Here is a 21963-nt window from a genome sequence, read left to right as displayed (position 1 = left end):
ATTAAAGTAATATCTTTTTCATCCTCTATATCAGTCTTTCCCAAGCTTTGGTCCCCAGAAGTTGTTGGACTACAATTGTTATGTCTCAGCCGGCATAGCCAATCATCAATGACGATGCTAGTTAAGAACGTAAGAAGTGCCATACTGGATCAGACCAAGAGTCCATCTAGTCCAGCACTCTGTTCACACAGTGACCTACCCACCTGTTGACCAGGACCCCACAAGCAGGACATGGTGCAACAGCACTCTCCCACCCATGTTCCCCAGCAACTGGTGCACACAAGCTTACTGCCTCGAATACTGGAGATAGTACACAACCATCAGTTGTAGCCCAACAGCTGAGGATTCAAAGTTAGGACAAAATAGGACAGATTTAATTTGCAGATTATGGATGGTATCGATAAATGTGCTTTAAAGAATAAGTGACTCTGGCTAAGAGCTGCATTTTTGTAATGGATTTCAAAATAGGAAAGCAAAAGCCTGAAGAACTCAAGCTCTATAGCAATGTTTTGAGAAATTATTGGTTCTCCCACATCCATAGGATTTATATTCCATTCCTACCATTTATAGAGGGACAGCTTCCTAACACTCAACTGCCCTTCCCCTTTTTGCCTAGTAGCAATGATTGATGGCTGATGGGGGGTGAAGTTCCCAGTTCAATTCTTAAAAGTAATACTTCACCATCACACTATTTGCTATTGTGCATAGCTACACAGCATTCCCTGTTTCTCCAAAGTTTGAGAAGGAGAGACTTACGAGGTTGCCAATTTCTTTGTCGTGCTTCATCATAGAACTGACGTAACACAAGGAAGTCAATAACATCTGGCATATCATGGTATCTAGAAAGATTAAAACTTAGTCTTCAAATGTGTACAGGTTACCTATGTTTCTACATATATTTAACAAATCACATGTGGAAAAAAGATACCTACTTGAGAGAAAAAGATTTATCCTGAAGCTGCCCTGTAACATGATCCATAAGATTAAGCTTGAGGCAGCATAGTGTAGGAGGCCCAACTTCGTAACGTAACCCAACGATTTTGACCAATTCTTGCTCCTAACAACAGATGTACAAATAGTGAGGATTGCCATTAATACTAGTACAGTAGTTAACTACCTTACTCATATAGTTCTATGTGAAGTATGTGAATGGCAACACAGAGTCAGGAAACAATGAGCAAAACACAGTCTTACGATATTAAAACAAGTCATCACCTTGCAAAATTAGAGATCAAGATTTAGGGGTTTGTTACATATCTGTTACTAGGGTTCCTACCTGGCAACTTAGTGATAAAAATGAATGAGGTTATCTGCTTTGAGCCAGAACTGAAATCCACGCCAAAGTTCGTTTGAAAAGCAAGAGCAAAACACTTTGTAACCTGTACTAATTTTCAGGATCTTAAGCATTCTAGAGATGTTTTAGAGCTATTTTGATTTAAGGTGCTCAAGACTCTTTATTATTAGTGATATGTAATTCTTGAACTGCTAATCAAAACGGTGTTGTCATTGTCAGAAATGGTTAGAACAGATTTCTCAAATATCAATCTTTCTAAATTCCAGAACTAAGTGCTGTCCAATGATAGTCTAACTTAAATCCCAATGGATCTAGTACATAGGACTAACACTGATTTAATGGACCTACTGAGTAGGAATAACACGGATTCAATGGATCTACTCTGAGTAGGACTAACACTGGATACAACCCTGAGAGCTTACAGTGTATATCTACATGCTTATAGTAGTTTGAACAAAGCATTGCTTTGATGCTTTAAAAAAAGGAAGAAAATACAGGTGAGCATTAAGCTACTAAACAATAGATGAAAAGCATTCGAGACTAAATAATATATAAATACATAAGAGCTAGCATGTGATATAGCATGTAAATCAAGTTGTTCACTTCTCTCTCTCATCTTTACCTACTTTATTGTTTTCCTGAGGAGACCAGGAATTGCAAGTTAGTTTGCATAGAAAGAATGAACAAATATTTTATTGTTTTACTCTGTACAGCACCATGTACACTGATGGTGCTATATAAATAAATAATAATAAATAATAATAAATAGTGATGAACCAGTCTTACCCTAAGGATCATTTTTCTCCATGGCTCTTTGTGAGGATTTAATTCATAAATTTTGTTTTTTCTCACTGCTTCAATATAAGCTTCATGGCCTTGTCGAAAATATATCACCTAACGCAAACAAGGTTTTAAGTCAATGAATGAAAGTCAACTAGCAGATTATAAAATTAGTTTAACTAAAGTTAGAAACATGTTTACTCCATTTAGTCACAAGGCTGGCTACATTAATTGAGGTGGAAAGTAATTCACTGCCTGTTCCACTCAGCAACTCCACTCTGCCACCACTGCATAGCCACCCAGGTTGAATGGAAACAGCCACTAATCAGTCTCACCTATGCTCTCATTCCCTCCATAGCAGGAGGTTGAGCATGGTTTCTGATCCTGCCAAATCTGTGTCTCCTCTGCCTCAAGGGCCAACAGCCCTTTAAGACAGAAGGCAGAGAGCTGTGCATGCAGCCTGACATGCCAATAACCAGTCCAAGCATGCTATATATTTTTAAGACGGCGACAAATGAAGCCTGAGTGTTCCTCTTGTAGCTTTAAAGGGTGGGTCGTACTTTACGGCTACAAGACACTACCACCAAAGAATGGTTTGTCACCTGTGGACAGTACTACTTTCCATGATATGCAGATTACAGAATTGAGTTCAGCTATGCTACTTAAAAATGGGACGGCAAATTAGATAGCACATGTTAAATTCACCTCATCACCCATTTGTGGAACAAAAGGAGACCTTCGGAGTCTGATGTCTGTTATCCAGTCAGGAGGCTGAAACTCACAGGACAGTTCTAGGGATGTCGACTGTTGGGGAGTGTTCACTTGCACATCCTTATAAAAGATTAACTCAAATTAGAATGGTGTTATGACTGCTAATTAGACATACACATTTTGAAAGCATACAAGGTGGTTTTCACAAAGTTATATTCAGCTTTTCAACTTTTCCTGTTGCAATGCATCTTTTAAGGTCAGCTTCTCAGTGCAATTCACTTAGAGAACTGTTTTACAACTGAGTAAATTATAATTAGGACAACTGCAAAATGGTGCTTGAACACAACTGGTGTTCACTCAAACAACCCACTGTGGCTTATTTAACCCGGGCTGCGGTGTGTGTGTGGGCAACCATTTTGAATATTAAAGTGTGGGGGTAGCTGCAATTCCAGTTTGTTGTGTCATCTGAAGCTGGGAGGGGTGGGTTGTGTGAGGTTAAACAACCCAAGCATAACCCATGGCCTGTTTTAGGATGTGCTCAGCATGCACTGCAAGCCCGCCATGGCTTATTTAAGCTTTGGTAATCATGCGAATCAGGACACATTCCTGTATATTAAAGAGCTCATGAATCAGAAAGTCCCCAGTTCAAATCCCTCCTCTAACATGAACTCACTAGGTAACTTTAGGCACCCCATCTGCAATACAGGGGATAATAATACCAACTCACCTTAAAAGATTGTTGTAAGGATTACAGCAGATAATGCAAATGAAATACTTTGAACTTCGAAAGCACTATACAAATGTTAAATATTATTACTTAAAATCCCCACTCCAAAGTTGTGTTTCTTGGTTGATTATACATCTGGTACATTACCACCTCAAATTTTAAAAATGCTTCCAATTTGCAGTCATGCATTATTTGGCTACATTGCAGCCCCTACAATGCCTTTGTTTTGGTTGCAAGGCAACACTCTTCTGCACAAGTGCTTATCTATTCATGAAAAACCTAGTAACCTTTAGAACAACTTAAGGTATCGGTCGGTATTGACTAAGTAAGTACTGACAAAATCGAAACCCGATTAATTGATCAGATGGACCTAAAAACAGATGAAAAAAAATCAATACCTCCTTATGCCTTTTTGGTTTGTATTTTTTCCGTCTTTTTTTCCTCCTCTTTGGTGGAGAAATTTTTTCCAGTGATACTTCGTCTTCAGAAGAACTACAATATCTAATAATCTTGCGCCGAGAAGCTCTTACAGGAGGCTGCAGGTTAATCCCTGCATCAGCAATCCAGTCAGAATACTGGCTTGAGGAGTCACTGTAGGAGAACACACAGCCACAAAATGCACAAGTTAAGAGATTCAAGATCTTTATTAGTTCCTAATTAATTGCACTTTAACTAGTGTTTAAAAGTTCAATTGCTTGAGGCTGAACCAAACTAGGTCATGGGACGTTTAAAACAAGAAATGTTTTATTGCAATAGTTGTTTTACAACTGGTACTCTGTATAGTCAGATCATCACCATTGGTATTTTGAACCATAATGTGGAACTTTCCAGAGCTCTAAAAAAGAGGGAGGTAAATTATATTGCTTCCTCTTGGCAGTGCATTTTCTGGCACTGTTTGCATACTGAATGCTGAGAAGATAATCCTTTTCCCCCCATTTCCAATAGGGCACCACAGGGAAAATACCACAACATTGAGCTACCTAGAATACTCCGTTGATACTGTTGTACAGCAATAATAATTTTAACCATCTATTGTTTGGTTTGCGGATAAATTCTATGCAGCGTACATTTTGTAATGAGAGGGCTAAAACAGCACATCATCAACTTGAATCCTAAAATATCCTCCTCTCTCAAAAGATCACTTGAAGGAATTAAAATGCAGCATTGCCAATGTTCAGAGACAAAACACAAACTGCTGCTTGAGACCAATTTTACCTGGAACTATTACTGTTGGTTTTTTTGTCACTTTTCCATTCTTCTTCATGGGAAGACAAACTCAATCCATCACTTTCCTCTGCCTCCTAGATTAAAATAAATAGGCTGAGTCCTAAATTATGTCACACACTGGAAGATCTTCACACAGTGCTTCATTCTTTTGCTCTTGTTTTTTACCACTAGGTTAAGAGTAATGAAAACATAAGAGTATCACTTCTCATCTGATCCCTTCTGCTAGCAAATCTTGCTATGTTGAACCACTTGATGTACTAGGTCAGCCTTCCCCAACATGATGCCCTCCAGATTTGGGGGGCAACTATTCCCAGGATTCCTGACCATTGGCCATGCTGGCTGGGGCTGGTAAGAGTTGAGTCCAAAACATCTGGAGGCACCAGGTTGGGGAAGGTTGTTCTAGGCTTATTGAAGGACATTACAAGATCGACTGTGTAACTGAGGTTATGCTAGAACATGCCTTTCCTAGTAATAGCATTCAAATCACGCAAGCCAATATACATTTCTAACGAATTTGTACAAAGTTCTATATTTTAAATAATTTCTTAGGCCCATCTGCTTCAAAAAAACCAAAAATATATCTACTGTGAGAGTAACATTTAACTACATCAACCACAAAGGAGACAGTGCTTTGAAACACTTCCGATACAACAGTAACAGGTACACGTCTACAACTTGACCAAGGTTAAACGCATATAGAACTTAAAACATCCACAATTAGCTGGAATCGGTGCTTTTCAAATTCATCAGTAACAGTCATTTAGTAAAAATGAAGCAAACTACATTTAAAGAAGTAACTGATTATGTAGCAGAACACATCAATACGCAAGACTGAAATATCAGTATCCTGAAGAAGTCATCAGTTCACAGTAACAGACTAGTCGTATCTACCTTGCCTTCGCTGGCAACAACACAGGTTTTCAAAAAAAAAAATGGAAGTCAGAGTTTCTGGTACCTCCAATTATTAAAGTGAAATGGAAGTATTCACCTGTTCTATCAAACCAAAACAGTCATTTACATCTTCACTAGAAGAATCTGATTGTTCAATGTTATTCTGTGCTCTATACGTTGCATATTTACGTCTATGAAGCCTCCTCTTGGATTCCATCAGTGAATCTTCAGAGTCACTCTGAATTAGAGACAAATCAAGAGCCAAGTTAGGAATGAAAATATGCATTACTGAATTAACGGATTCAATTCTGTCAGAACATACAACAAGACAAGGAATTTGTCAAATTCTAAACTAAGGGAAGAATCCAGCAGGGCATTTACACTGCTGATTCTCTTATGCCCCACAAGTTCCATTGTACTAGAGGCCCTCACCTTTTGCACAACTTGAAATGAGCAGAAACACGCTCTTCTGGAAGGAGGAAAGTCAGCGGTGCTCACATAAGGAAGCGCCAAAAACCTGGCTCCTTCCAGAAATGAGCATTTGTGCTCATTTCAGGGCTTCTTCCTTGCATAAGCAGCGGGTCCCACTTAAACAACGGAATTAGCAGGAACCACTTAGGAAGAAATCAGTGGGGCAAAAAAATAGTAGCATAACCACCCCATTGTATTCCGCCCCAAACATGATGCTAATCTGGATGGTTTTCATATTTTGTAAAAAAGGCAATATCAGAGCTGCTTGCCAGTTGCCTCTCCAGTCCAATCAAACACATAGCACTGATCACTAAAACATTGCCTGTGATTTTAAGTGCTCGTGCTTTCATGATAACTTCAAATGTTTGAAGTACATACACACCCTTCTGCACACGTAACATTTATTTATTTATTTTCCGCCTTTTTTCCTCCAAGGCATTCAAGGTGGTGTACATAATCCTCCTCCTCTCCACTTCTACCCTCACAATAACAACCCTGTGAGGAAGGCTGCGCTGAGAGGCTGTGACTGGCCCAAAGTCACCCAGTCAGCTTCCATGGCCAAATGGGGACTAGAAACCGGATCTCCTGACTCCCAGTCCAACACTCTAGCCACTACACCACACTGGTTCTCATAACATTTGTTCTTGGTTGCAATTTTAACAAGCATACAATAAAGAACTGAGCAAAACATGTACAGAGGGTGGTACTAGTTGTATTTTCATTGCGGTAGCCTCCATATTCAACAATCTTTGTACACAGTTCTTTGTACACAGTGGTTTCTCTGAATATTGCCTTGTGTAATCTCCATGTTATTCATAACAAAGAGCTCAATATAAATATATACCCACATTTTTATAGGCATTTCATACCTTTTCTGAAGACTGAAATGACTTCCTTTTCAGCTCTGTTCTATACAACCATTTCTCTTCTTCTCCTTTTGCAACCCTATAATCTTCCTGATTTCTAAACAAAGATATTTTGAAAACTTGTAAGACAAAGTAGAACCACAATTGGGAAAGATACGGTAGCTATACTGAAACAAGTGCAACCAATTTCACCCTATGTAAAAAGGACATGTGTGTGTGAGTGTGTGTGTAAAAAACCAAAATGTTACAGCTCCTGCAAATCTAGAAAGTATGGAGAGAAAGCTGAGAAGAGGGCCTGATTCTGAGGCCAGGGTAAAAGGAGAACAAACTGGCAGCAAATAGAACAAAAATAATAACTGGGCAATGATCCAGGAATCTTTTGAGGAAATGTTATTTTAAGGAAGTGAAGAAAGATCGATAAAGTCTAAAGATTAAACACACACAGAGACACATAATACTCCCTGCCTGCAGGCTCAAGTATAAAATGAGGCAAATGAGTGAATACACAGCTACCTTCCACAAAAATGTTTAGCTCAATAGGCCCACACACCTGAAAATACTGGATGATACTTCAGGAACAACTACTCTCCTTCTCCAAGCTTGGAGATCTCTCTCTGTGGCAATCTGACTCCTCGGAGCATTCTGATGCATCTGACGCACACCTTCCACTTGACCACTACGCCTCAAGCCAATATTAGGAGGAGACTGGATATCCAGGCTTGGCCTCCGGAAATCTAAAAAGATGAAGATATTCATGAAATACAGGTGAACAAATACACCATAAGCAGACAGCTTTAGCATCTTTCATCTTCTATTACATAATTAATTTATTATATCAGGCTAGCTATTGTTCCTGGTGACTTGTCAGTCTCTGGACCACTTTTCAATGTCTAACAAACATGAGCAAGGTAATATGAATCAAGTTTCACCTGTGAGTGAAATTCAGTAGAACAGTCACAAAACTCACCTTCCTGCAACCTAGCAGGAAGAGGTACCTGAATATTTGTAGACGGGGATTGTGGATTCAAGTCTAGTATACACTTCTTGCACATATAAGGCCAATATGGTCTCAGTTAAAAGTTAGTAAAAAAAAAATCAGTTCAGTGTATAAAATCCTAGTGGCAATTAATCCAGGTAAAAACTAGTGTAAAACGCTTAAAACAAAAATAATTATGTTTAACCTCACAAGGCAAAGAGAAAATAAAGGGTTAAAAAGACAAGAACAAACCACGAACACATAACACAGTTGGAGCTGTTTATGAGCAAGAATGCAGTATAGGAAAAACATCAAGGGGAAAAACAAAACTGGACTTCTGAGTCACCAGAAACAAAAGGAATATGTAAGAAAAGCTGGCCCTAATAAAGAAGCAAAACCTAAGTCAGCCCAATGAACAAGTGCAGCCTCTTTTGGATCCCTAGCACCTCAAAATGGTATCCTGCTCCGACTGTTTATTCCTACTTACTTTCTCCCTTCCCCTTTCTCACAACTAAAAATCAGTTCTGTGTTGTCTAATGGCATACTGAGAAAAAAGAACTGCAACATCATTTTTTATTGTCTAGAGACAGTTTTCCTTCGTTTTGAGGTGGCTCAGCCCATCCTAGGTGGCTTATCAAAGTACACTCTATGCCCTAGAGCCATAGAATGTATCCAACTTCGTATGTTCATGGAATGGTTAGTGAATACCCAAGAACTTCTCCCTCACTCTTAACAAAAAGAGGTGGCAGACCCAAGCATTTACTTCAAATCCTAGCATAATGAATATAATTCTGTACAACATCTAGATCATTGGATGAAAGTACCCTGATCTGGGCAGGGATATGCCCCTATCTTGATAACCTGGCTTCAGTTGTCTATGTTCTGGTAACCTCCAAGTTAGATCACTGCTGTTCACTCTATATGGCACTGCCTTTGAAGGTAGTTCAGAAGCCGCAGCTTGTACAAATGCAGCAGCTAGATTGATAACAGGTAGAAGTTTCGAGCATTTAAGACCAATCCTGACCTGCTTTCACTGGCTGCCTGTATGTTTCAGAACCTAATACAAAGTGCTGGTTTTAATCTATAAAGCCTTACACAGCTCAGGACTTCAATACCTGGTGGAGCACCTTTCCTGACACGAAACTACCTGAATACTACGTTTGGCATCTAAGGCCCTTCTCCACCTGCCTCCTCTGAGGGACACTGAGATAACAGCAACATGGGAGAGGGCCTTCTTGGAGGTGCCCCCCCCCCCATTATGAAATGATCTACCAGGTTAAAACCTTCCTCTTCTCTAAGGTGGCATATGATAAAATTAATCAGGTTCTGCATTTGTCTTATTGTTGATTGTTTTACATTGTTTTAGTTGCATGTTGTCTGTGTGCACGCTGACTTTTTACATGTTTGTCTGTAAAAAATTTTTAACCCTTGTAAACTACGCAGAGAGCTCCAGCTATTGTGCGGTATAGCAATGCAATAAAAGCAGCAGAACATGGCCATGTTTAGACTAATCTTAAACTTGAGAAGGTTTTGCTGAAATGGAGATTTACAAAATTAATGACAAATATAGGCATCTATATGCCTGACATTTATAACAAGAGTTACAAAAAAAAATCCATCCATGCATCTCATGATGCGTTTCCAAACACTTTATCATCGATGCTAAGCAGTTTTCAGTATTATAAAAAATTCCAATTGAAGTTCTAAAATATATTTAATGGTATCATGTTTTACTACATCTTTCTGCACTAATAACCAAACAAACCTTCTGACTATATAGTAATTTTAGATAGGAAATAGCCATGATAAATTAAGCTGATTCTTCTCTGAGCAGCATGGAGAAACAGCTTTACAAAACTTCTGATACAGCTGCAATAGAATGTACCAAATTCACCTGTGCTTTATACTAACTTTTCTGATTGGATTTAAGAGTTATACTTGTAGACTGGATTAGGTTAGTGTTTTCTGGGAGATTAAATGGTATCCTAAATGGCTTTTAGACAAATTAAAAGGCACCTAGATCTTGGTAGGGGATATTAGTATGCATACTGTGCCCATATTAGAAAGAGATACTAATCAGCAACAAACATTTATATTTCTCTACAAAGCAAGCACTGACCTCTTCTAGGTGTTCCTTCACCATTTTGTGGTCCAGGTGGAAGAATGTCTTGGTCTGTACCAGATCTTTGGTCTCGTTGTTGCTGTAACTGTCTAATCATGCCATCAAGAATGCTGGGTTCCAGACCTTGTTCATCCTGGTCAGCAGTTTGTTGACCTATTACTTGCTCCACAACATCTCCATCAACTTACAAAATTTAAAAGCAAAAGCAAATATATGTATTTAACCATATTAGGATTAAGAACAATTGTTAAAATTTTGATCTCATCTTCATCAAAACTCATCAATACTATACTATGGGAGCAATCCTATGGGTCCTGGGAAAGAGAACATCTCAGGGACCATAGGATATTTTGGATTCCGTCTCCAGAGGCCTCAAACACTCCTATGATCTCAGGAGGGGCATTCCAAGTTCAGATCATTCACCCCTCCCCTTCACAGCAACCATGGAAAGTACTGTGGTAGTTACTTTCCAAGGTTGGAAATGCAACCTCAGATTACCACACAGAAGTAAAAAAGGAGGCATTTCAGTGGGTGGGGAAATGAGGGGAGAAGAGGCTGGGACCTGCAGAATCCTATGGCCTCTCCAACAACTGTCCCAGCCCCCTGCCATAAGTTAGCTAGATGGCCTCAGAAGCATGTCTAGTTGAATTTTAGGTTTCATTTTTAAGGAGAAATCTCCATCGTTCCTCACACCCTACCTGACACTTGCAAGTAGGGCTTTGGATAGACAGAATGTAATCCATAGGATTGTGCCTTCAATATATAAAGTGCTTTACAATCTTATTTTCACTTGCCCTCAAAACCATCATGAAAGTAAAGTCAATAACTTCATTGCAGAAATGAGAAATGTAGGCTATTTGTAGCCATGGCTAGAATCCAGAGAGGCTAAATTTTCCCCTTTAGCTTTCTTTTCAGATGGTGCCTTCCAGAACCTCCGAAGTGCTCTTTAACTTTTTGAGTTCAAAAAGCAGTTTAGAGATTAGAAGAAGTAAATTTAAAAACAGAAACCTAATCCTCAAACTGTATATCTAATCCTCAAAATAGCTAATCCTCAAACTGCATTTTTATTTGTGGGGGATGGGACAGCCTACATTGGTGCCTACCCTCAGAACTTGCAAAAACCATAATAAATGACTATGTGAGGAAAATATTGGGTGTATACACTGCTTAAAATCCCAGTCTTAGATAATCTAATTATCTTATAACTATCTGCTTTGCGACTTGACAACTTTTCAGTTTGAGTTAAAAAAATGTATACAAGCTCTCAACATTAAGGAGCAGTATAATTAACCAGCAAGTTGCAAAGAACTGCACCAGGCCCAACAGCTATTTGTGTTGAACAAGGCATAACTAACATTACATAACCTAACCATATAAACAACACAATCCAGCTACTTTAAAACTATATTATAAGTTGGTAACTATTTCTTTTCTATTATGTCATGTATTGATATCGAAGTGAGACATAGAAGCAGAGGCTGAAAACTTCCATTCGTACTTGTTGCTACATATCCCAGCTGAGGAATCAGATGTTCATCTGCACAGTTCTCTCTCCCTGGTACCAACCGCTGGTATTTTGTTGGGTGAGGGTTTCCATCCACATCTACCAAAAATGGTGGGGGCATGAGGTGAGGAGCCTGTTGAGTTTGCTCATCTAGGACATAATTGTTAGAATCTCGAATCAGTGGTCGATAGTCAGTATGGAAGAACATCTGATCAGGAATCTAGAAAAAAATGAAGCTTACATATAATCAACTTTGAAGGGGAAAAAAGAGACATTAGAAATTATAGTAAGTTCAACTCCTGAAGAATGAAGAAAGAGGCAGACCGCAAGCTGGTGCCAAAAAGCTGTAATTTGTTTTATGAACAATATGAAATGCATTTGGACCATAAGACTCCTCAAGAGCAAAGGATCTTCATCTGTCTTATTCCAATCCAGCAAAAACAGCTCGAGAATATGTTTTCCAACTATTGCTTTTTAGCATCTGCTAGAGGTTCATTTCTTTTTTTATTCTATTCTCATTGCCAAGATAACAATGTTTTGACCATTAACAAAATTCCCTAGTGAATATTTTTGGTGTACCACTTGGGGTAGTATATGTGGGACATTCAGGGTGACCATTTTGTATGACCTTTCTGAATCCAGCTTGAGCATGTAGAACTACTGTGGGTTCAATATGGGCCAATACTAAGTAGCTGAACTGTTAGTTTTGCCCTTTTATCAAGGGACAATTCTAGTTTAACAATACATCATAAAGAACAGCATGCTGCTCTGTAGGTTACAATTTGAAATTTGCATACTATCAGAAAGCCTTAATACAAAAGCTTTTACTAGGATACTGAAATAGAATTACAACTTTGAAACAATAAAAATCTTTACAAAAAGAGGAAAGACTACCTTTGAGAATGGAAAAATAAAATTTACTTAGCGATACATATGAGTCAAAAATGGTTTTGAAAAAAAAAAAAGTCCCTCAGTCTCAATCCCTCCAATAAAGTTTTAACCCAACAGTCTGATCAACTAAAGCTTTAGCTGAATCTCCAACACATTGACCTTCTTCAATGTGCTTAACAAGGTATGGCTTGTTGGAGGTTTAAACAACCATCAAATAACCCATGGGCTGTTGTAGAGTTAAAAACCCTCAAATAACCTAGCAACAAGCAATGCAGCCTGGGTTCAGACATCATGCCAAACCACCCAGCTCAGCACACACTACAGCTTAAACAAGCCACATGGTCATTGTGTGAATTGGAGAATGAAGAAATGACAAGCTAGAGCATGGTCTGGAGGTATATGAAGCAGCCACCTTGTTGAAGCTAAGCAATGCTGGGTCTGGTCAGTGCTTGGAGAGGAGACCACCTGGGAACCCCATGTAGCCACCTTGAGTTCCACGATGGAAGAAAGGTGGGATAAAAAATGCAATAAAAATGCATTCCTCTCTCTCTCTTAAGGGCCCAGACTGAGAGACTTCTTGGTTTTGTGAATTTCAGTTCCAAATGATACCCAAACCAGGAAACTGTGGTTTAAGCACTGCTTACAAAACAGCCATAGTTTGATCCTAATTTGCAAATCAGGCTTGTACGCAACATTTAAAGCAGAATTTCACAGTTCAGATGTCACAGGAAACGGATTTAACAGCTTCTTGTCAAGCAAGAAGCTCAAGAGCAGAAGGGAAAGCTCAAGTTCGTCTACACTCCAAACAACTAGTAGGGTTACATCCAAACTTTGTCTGAAACATTAAGGTCTACATCAAACACAGGAAGCAAAAGACAAGCTCAGGGGAAGTAAATGTTAATATTTAATACTAGCTGTACCCGGCCACGCGTTGCTGTGGCTCAGTCTGGTTAAATGGAAAAGAAAGAAATGAGAAAGCACATGTTTCTAATATGTTTAATTTCACAATACTTGTGGGTATACAATATTTTTTGTTGTTCCATTGTCTGTGCAGATATAGAGATGGTCTGGTTTGCCGACTCTAGAAGACGCAACATATAATTGTCCATGTGAGAACCAATCCTTGTCTAGATGTAAACGGCACAATTCTAAAGATTGGCCCTGAGCTTTGTTGATGGTGATTGCAAACGCCAATCATTGCAGCTGGACACGCATATTTGTAGTTAATTTTAAAGTCTTTACGTGTCGGCACAAAGTAGAGTATTTCAGGCAAGCATTTATTTCGTCCGCTGGTGTCGATCGAGGAATTACAGGTAGTGTTTGCCTGAAATCTCCTGCAAGCAATATTAATGCATTTCCAAATGGTCTGATGTTTCCACGCAAATCTTGCAATGATCGATCAAGAGCCTCGAGGGATTTTTTTTTTTTGCGCCATGGTGCATTCATCCCAAACTATAAGTTTGCATTTCTGCAATACTTTTCCCATGCCGGATGCTTTGGAAATGTTGCATGTGGGAGTTTCAATGAATTGCATGTTCAATGGCAATTTCAAAGCGGAATGAGCAGTTCTTCCACCTGGTAGCAATGTCGCAGCTATTCCGGACGACGCAAGAGCTAAGGCTATGTCATTTTGGGATCGAATTGCTGCCAGAAGCAATGTAATTAGGAACGTTTTACCAGTTCCTCCTGGCGCATCTAAGAAGAACATTTCTCCAACCCCATTATTGACAGTTTGCATTATTTGATCGTAAATGCCATTTTGCTCAAGCGTTAGCTTAGGAATATTTGATTGCACATACGACAAAAGATCACCCGTGTTGTAATTTTGTTCACGACGCAATTCTACATCGAACGAAGCAGGAGCAGATCGATTCGGTGATGGCATTCCTAATTGATTGAGAACTTTGTTCGCGATTTCTAAGCACAAATCTTTAATCATTATCAACGCTTCGTTGTAGATTTCTGCTGTGAAATCCATGTTCATATTTGAATTTTCGTTGCGTATTCGACGGAAAATATCTTCAGCCATGTGCGATTTATATTTCTCCCATAACTCTGTTGGAGATGAAGGAGAGCAGGCGGTCAATATGATTGCAAACGCACGAATTTGATTTGGATGTGACGTGTTGTACGCGTCATTAATGCATACATCCCAGTGTCGGTCGTTCTCCAATAAATTCAGAGGTTGACATGCACTGCGGAAAGTGGCATGTGTAACGCCGTTGACAATTCTCAACTGCTGGAAAGACGTTGGACCGGGCACATTTACCAACAGCATGCGAAGAAAGAAGCATTCATCTTGATTGGGATGCACGGTGTACAGTCTGCCTATCGTAGTGTCCTTGAATATGCCAGGTTGTCCGTCGACTCGCTCTCCTCGTTTGCATCATTCAAATGATTTTCTACTCGCATTCCATGTGTAATACGTAGGCACTTCCGAATACAGCAGTGTTTTCGCAAACGTGTCATTTTGACATAACGTGAAGAAAACAGTTAACGTTGTAGCCAGTGGATTCAGGGCTATTTGTTGCACATTTGCAGCTGTGAAATAAACGCGTCGTCCATTTTCTAGATGTACTGCTAAGTGAACAACAGCTGGACTTCGTTCATGTATTGGAAATGAAAGAATTCGCCATACAGCTTCATTGCTGCTTATGTATCTTCCAGCCTGACCAGCATGTGTTGCTTTTACGTCCAACAGATGGCGCTGTTTTTCCAAAAAAGCATGTTTTTACCTGTCACAGGTGTGGTGAGGAGGTTCGTGGGTTTTGGCCCCTCTGCTAGGCCGGAATCTCCTGGCAGTTACCTTTCTTCAGAACTTGGAACTTCCATAGAAGGCCGCAGTTCCGAGAAACATCGCTAGATGGCGCCAAATAGGAGAGAAGGCAGAGGCAGTGGATTGGCCTACTGGTTGGTGATGTCACAATGACTTCTCTCCTATTTGCATAAGTGGCTTGGAGGAGGCCTCTGGGCTTTTATATACCCTATTTCTTCGATTCTAAGACACACTTTTGTCCCCATCTATAATATAGTTACATAAAAACATATGCGTATTCGAATGCAACGTTGTGTCAAAATTTCAAAGCAATCGGTGAAGAACTTTCGGAGATTTTAGATTAGTAACGAACGAACATTTACATTTTTATTTATATAGATACTTATGAACATCACTAACTTTACTGGTAATGCTGACTATAAAAAATAGTATTAAACTGAAATACCTTTTCATAAGTTTTGTTACAACCAAAGCCAAATATCAAGAGATGTCCATGAGAATCTGTACAAGCAAAGTGCTGCCCATCTGATGAAAATTTGCAATCAAAGACAGCACCGTGACCTTGTCCTTCAATCTAAATCAAAACAAAAAGAATTGAAAAGAATTCTGACATTTTAAAAAGAATCACAGGAACATAGGAAGCTGCTTTATACCAAATCAGACTATTAGTCCATCTAGCTTAGAATTATCTACACTAGCGGCACTTACTGCATTCTTTGCCAGCCCTACCTGAAGGTATCAGGGACTGAAAATGTGACCTTTCTGAATGCAAGCCATGTGCACTAACACTGAGCAACACCCTTTTCCCAACTGACAAATGTTCTATTAGAGCAAGCGTGGGCAATCTATGACCCTAGGTCTAGCTTAGTGTAGCCTTCAGCCTAGTTTCTGAAATCCCCCATCTAACGTTTCACATCTGTACATACTAAGTTTATGTTTATAGCTGTGTATTCGTTATAAATCTGTGGTTTGATAAGTACCTCTACGGTAAGAATGATGGATTTGCATGTGAGCTAATAGGCTGAGGAAGAGAGAGAGAGAGAGAGAGAGAGAGAGAGAGAGAGAGAGAGAGAAGGAGGGATGAAGTTTGTGTGTGCTATATAAACTGCGTGCTGTGCCTGTGTGAAGCAGACAGGGATATAATGCAAGATGGTTTAGATCAGAGACAGGATTTTAGGTTTGAAAACAGAGAGAGAGGTCTGTGGTGATTTGTGAAGCATGAAAGAGCCATTAAAGAGTTACTTGTTTATTATTATTCAACAACTTATTATTGTAATTAATAAAATTTTATTTTCTTATAAAATCTTATGCTTCCTGCTCATTGTTGTGTAAGAGGGAGGCAATAAAGGAACAGTAAAAAGTTTAATCATAAAGTCTGTGCACGCTCACAGAGAAAGGACTGAATAAGGGTTGGGCCTAGGCCTTAAAGTCCTGGTGGCAGTGAAACCCAGAGTTTGCATGAGAAGGTGGTTCCTGCTTGGGGGTCAGCAAGGCCTTAAGAGAAGGGAATCATCACTAGGATAGGGGCAGGAACAACACACTCTGCAACCAATCGGTTCAGACCTCTGGCAAGAGCAATCTGTCCCTTTCCAGGAGCCCAGTGGGCTGGGAGGGAGGGAGAAAGAAGGAAGAGAGGATAGCCCCATCCACCTTCAGCTCAGACCTCACCCACTACTAGCATGCAGCCCCCGGACAGATTATCCCTAATGCAATGAAGCTCTCTACATCAAAAAGCTTTCCCACCACTGCATTAGAGAATGTGCCTCATTTCTTAACCGTAAAGCTCAACTCTCATTACAGTCCACAATAGTTTGAATTCATTATATTAAAGTCTTAATCCCATAAAGTGATATGCATGTGGGAATATTACTAGAAAATATGACATCAAATGGAGGACTAGAAGCAACTGTGACATTCAAGAGGCTTTTTATAGAAAATTATAAAAGGCAAGTGCTTAAATGAAATGCTTAAATTAAAATCCACTGCTTTATAGAGCGCAAGAAATCAGGAAGCTCTTATACGATCACGATTGTTCAAACATGTGGATAAATGTTGGACCTAGAAGAAAAAAGGAACACATACATTGCTGAAAGATAAATAATTTTAAGATGAATACTTACTATGTTAAAATAGTGTTTCATTTGAATGCCTTTTGTTATATCCCAGATAAAGATATTGCCATCATGGCCTGCAGACAGCATAATCCTGGAATCAAATGGGTGGGGCTCCAAAACAAAGACCTCGTCCACATGCCCCTTTTGGAACAGGAGATAAATGTTTTAGTTGTGAAGGTAGCCAGAATGTTCATTGTAATTACTGCAATTTCAGAATACCAGACTGTGAAATTATGTAACACTTTAAAAAATACCTCAAACAATTTTCATATTAAACACCACTTTCAGAAGAAAGCATTTTAGAGAACACAGCAATCATTGCATACCGTGAGATCATGAAGCAGCTGTCCAGTATAAGAATTCCACACTTTGAGCAGATGATTGTTCACTGCAGTAACCACCAAATTATCATCTTGACTCCAAGCTATCATGGTCACTTTGGGCTTCATAAATTTATCCTCTTCTGAACACAAATCACTATACCAAATAAATCAAACCATTTTAATAGTTTAAAGCTTCATTTTAAATATGTTAAGTCTGACAACAAAATGGAATTAAGAAAGACGGCATGTTTACCTGTAAACATAGTTCTTCAAGTTGTCTTTGCATTCACACATAGGGGCACTGTGCCTGCATGGAGCCCTCTTCAGGAAACTTCTATAGTGGAGGAATTTTCAGTGGGAACCCTCCTCCACCCTCCCAGTTTACATGTCCCAATCAGATTCCTGCTTATTCCCTCAGTTCCTCAAGGGAGAAATGAACCGCTAGGTATAGAGGAGTAATCTGTCTATCCTCTTTGAGGTCTCTGTGCATTACACATATGGGCGAGTAGCAAGCTGACTTACTGGAGGCGGGTCAGTGTCTATTGCATCACAATAGAGAAAACAGCACATCCAAAGGAGCAGTCAACTATGGCCCATACATCCAGTCAATACCAGTGGATGGATGTTGAAGGTTTGAACCAGGTCACTGCTCTCCAGAGTCCCAGAATGGCAACACCCTTCTCAAATGCTACCAACAAAGCCATTGCACTAGTCGAGTAAGCTCCAATGGGAGCAGATAGTTCAAGACCAGTTAGTTTTTAGGCGCGTCACATTGTATGGACAACTCACAAGGCAAAATGTTGCGAGATGGGAAGACCTTTGTTCTTGCTACTATAACAGATGAACAGATGTAGAGACTGAAAGACTCCAGTCTGTGACTTATAAAAAGCCAGCATACAACAAGTATCAAGGGTGTGAAGCGTCAATTTCAGTGGGGTAGAAAGAGACGAGAAAAAGGCAGGAAAAAACACTTCCGGACTGGGATGAAACTCCAACACCACTTTAGATAGAACACTGACATCTTGACAAACCATCTTATCCCAGTGAAAAATAAGATAAGGTGGGGGCACACGCAGTGTGCACCATTAACTGGCAGGCCTAGCCGATGTAATGGCTACGAGAAATGCTGTTTTGAAGGAGAGAAGGTGGAAATCCACCACTGCAAGTGGTTTGAAGGGCCTGGTTGTTAAAGCCTGTAACACAATGAACAGACTCCAACTTGGTACCGTATGTTGGACTGGCAGTACAAGATATCGAATTCCACAAAGGAACTGCTTAGCCAGTGAATGAGAGAACACAAACACACAAAACCTTCAACAGAAAGATGACAGGCTGAGATGGCTGCAAGGTATATTCAAATAGAATAAAACTTTAGACACTTCTCAGAGAAAGGAGGAACTGCAGCATTTGGTGCAGGGGGCACCTGATAGGGTCAAAGCAGCAACAGTGGCAAAAACCAGAAAACCATCGGCTTCAGGGTATAATAACGTTATATGGAAGGCTTATGAGTGGTATCAGGGATGATCTGTTCTGCTCATTTGGAAGGTGTGAAAGTCTGGTTGTCAGATTTTGCCTGGATCCCGAGTCGATTGAGATCACCAGCAGTTGAATTTAGTCACGCTGTGCTAGACAAAGTGGCCGCATCAGGATTGCCCCAGCCACCATGGTTTGATTAGACTACAGTTCGTGCCATCTGTTCTAGCATTCACCAGAAACTTGGTGATCAAGGCAAAGACAGGAACAAATAGAAAACGGTGCCTTCCCTTGTAAAAGCAAAAGCATCCCATGAACCTCAAATCTAGATCCACTCTGCAGCAGAACACTGAAATAAACAGCATACTCACTGTGTGTGAATAAATGTACTGTTAGCATACCCCAGTGGTTCCCAAAGTGGGTGGCACCGCCCCGTGGGATTGCACAGGGGGGCGTTAAGAGGCAAAGGGACGGCAGGGGGTGCTAACAGGCAAAGGGGCGGCAGGGGGGTACTTGAGGTGGTCTCTCCAGAAGGTCCTAAAACCCAGGGACCGAGCAGGAAAGAGCGGCAAATTCAGCTGCTCTCCCCACAGCGCTCCTGCTCAGGAAGGACTTTCTCACTCACACAGCCGCTCTCGCCTCCTATCTCAAGCCCACAGTACCCCACCAGAAGTAGGGGGTGGGGGAAGCGCCCACAGGAGGTAGCAGAGCAGGAAACAGCGGCGAATTCAGCTGCTCTGCCCACTCTTCTCCTGCCTAGGAGGGCCCAGGGATTCTTTCCTGCTGGAGCCACCGCCGCTCGCTGGCTCGCTCGGCCAGAGCTGCTCAATTCCTACAAGCTACCCTGGCAGACCTCTCACGATAGTTGCTGCACAAGGCGGGAGCAGCAGCCCTGCGGCGGAGAGGAAGGAGCATATGGAGGATGGTGGGCGGCAGAGCAGCTGCCAAGAGCAGCAGCCAGCCGGCCGGGTGGGTGGGAAGCAGGACTGCTTGTGCTGCTGCAAGGTATCACCAGGCTCCCTTCCCCCGTCAGGAGTTGCAGTTTGAGGCCATCTCCCCTCTGAGCTGCTGCCCTCCTGTCCTAATCAGCCTGGCAGCTACTGTGAGGCTTGGGGGGAGGGGGGGTTGGAGAGAGAGAGAGAGAGAGAGAGGCTGTGTCTCTGTGTGTGTGCTCCCACCCCCAAAAAAATCTGGACTACAACAGGATTGGGAGAGAAAAGAAAAGGGGGAGGGAGAGAGAATTGCAATTCCCCAGGTCCTTCCTGACTAAAGAGGATTCAGCAGCACCTTTTTTCAGAATGCTTGCTGAAACAATTCCTATCTGCCCCTGCTTATTTCAGGGTGTCCAACACCCTTTTTTCAAGCATTCTTTTGGTAAACATGGTATGTGTGTATCTTGTGTCACCATAAAAACAGAGCTGCAGCACAATCCTAAGTATGTCTACTCAGAAGTAAGCCCCACTGAGATCAATAGAACTTATTCTGAGGTAAATGTGCATAGGATTCAGCCTGAAAACGAAGAGAGGGTGAAGAAAAGTCAGGAGAAAATGAATTGTAGAAATAGAATAGCAAGGTAACTGTGGGATATTTAACCATATTTAAAGACAATAAGTACAGTAAAATTAGTGCCCCTCTACTTCAGTCCCAGCCAGGTTTTCCATAGGAAAACTCTGTACCAGGTGGCAGATAATTATTTTTAAATTTTAATTAAAATACATTATCCTTTCCTATAACAAAATGGTGCTTACTCCTAAGCAAGTGTGTTCCACTGAAGAAGGAAATCCTATTTGATCCCTGTATTCATGCTAGTTTGACATGATAAGTTAAAGGCACAATTTTATGCATGTTTAGACAGAAAAAAGTCCTTCAACTTCTAGAATCCCCTCTAAATGGGAAGCATCCACCCCAGGCTTGCTGAGGGCGGGAAGGAGGGAAAAGAGAGTGAATGCCTCTGTTTGCAGCCAGCGTGGCAGGGCACACCAATTGGATTTTGAATAAAGTATTCAATTAATTGTTACTGTTTTGAATTTTATTGTTATTATCTTCCTTAGTGGGTCGTTGAAAATCGCTATTCTGAATAATGATTTTTATAGTGTAGGGTAGGGGGTACTGGGCATGAGTTTGTGGAACCAAGGTGGCAGTGACATGAAAAAGTTTGGGAACCACTGGTATACCCCAACATAGGTAGAGATCTGCCAGCATCCCTCTATCCAGCTCCCAGTTGTGGGAGGCCAGGAACATCCAACTGACCTGATCTGCAAGGATGTTGTGTGTACCACCCACATAGATTGCAACCAGGGGGCACACCAATGCAAAGTCTGAAGGGTGAGATCGTTAAGGTGATGAGATAGCATTCCTCTCAGCTTGATCAGGTAAGTGACCATGGTTGTATTGTCTGAGACAACCTGAAAAAGTCAGCCAGCTAAGCCCAGCTCAAAAGATTGGAGCACCTAGTCAATGACCATCAACTCCAACATACTGATAAGTCTTGTGGCTTCTGTAGCCAGCCACTGTCCTTCCACTGTTAACAGCCCACAGGGGTCATTCCATCCTGAAAGTGATACTCTAGTGGGTAGAACACGAGATGGAGAAGGCTGCCGGAATGGCATGTCACGCAGCCAAGTTGTTGCTGTGTCCCCGTCACACATCCCCTATGGGCTCGAAAGCTTGGATAAGCCAATTTTGCAATACCCTCAAGTGAAGATGAGCATACTGGAAATTGATGTTTTCAAGGCCATGAATCCCAGGAGACACAGGATTTCAGCACTGTAGAATTGTAGCCATCAATCAGGTGGCCATAGCAATTAAGGACTGGTC

General features: G+C 40.7%; 1 protein-coding gene across 4 annotated transcripts in view; it reads right to left on the bottom strand.

The window, feature by feature from the left end:
- Window positions 1-21963, bottom strand: part of BRWD1 (bromodomain and WD repeat domain containing 1) — a 60339-nt gene that overhangs the window by 24600 nt on the left and 13776 nt on the right. For 2 of the 4 annotated variants that reach the window (XM_063126621.1, XM_063126622.1), the window contains exons 14-27: window positions 17677-17827; window positions 17357-17491; window positions 15682-15810; window positions 11564-11789; window positions 10063-10248; window positions 7518-7701; window positions 6971-7064; window positions 5728-5868; window positions 4728-4813; window positions 3911-4103; window positions 2780-2905; window positions 2081-2188; window positions 933-1057; window positions 757-839 (exon numbers count right to left, since the gene is read on the bottom strand). In XM_063126621.1, coding sequence (XP_062982691.1) covers window positions 757-839; window positions 933-1057; window positions 2081-2188; window positions 2780-2905; window positions 3911-4103; window positions 4728-4813; window positions 5728-5868; window positions 6971-7064; window positions 7518-7701; window positions 10063-10248; window positions 11564-11789; window positions 15682-15810; window positions 17357-17491; window positions 17677-17827 — 1967 coding nt within the window. Of the gene's footprint in view, window positions 1-756; window positions 840-932; window positions 1058-2080; window positions 2189-2779; window positions 2906-3910; window positions 4104-4727; window positions 4814-5727; window positions 5869-6970; window positions 7065-7517; window positions 7702-10062; window positions 10249-11563; window positions 11790-15681; window positions 15811-17356; window positions 17492-17676; window positions 17828-21963 lie in introns of those variants that run through there. The other 2 variants (XM_063126623.1, XM_063126624.1) reach the window with 2 other exon arrangements.

The sequence above is a fragment of the Elgaria multicarinata genome, chromosome 5 (assembly GCF_023053635.1).
Source record: "Elgaria multicarinata webbii isolate HBS135686 ecotype San Diego chromosome 5, rElgMul1.1.pri, whole genome shotgun sequence".
NCBI classification, from domain to species: Eukaryota; Metazoa; Chordata; class Lepidosauria; order Squamata; family Anguidae; genus Elgaria; species Elgaria multicarinata.
The sequence above is the reverse complement of the archived record's forward strand: the minus strand, read 5'-3'. Positions and strand labels throughout refer to the sequence as shown.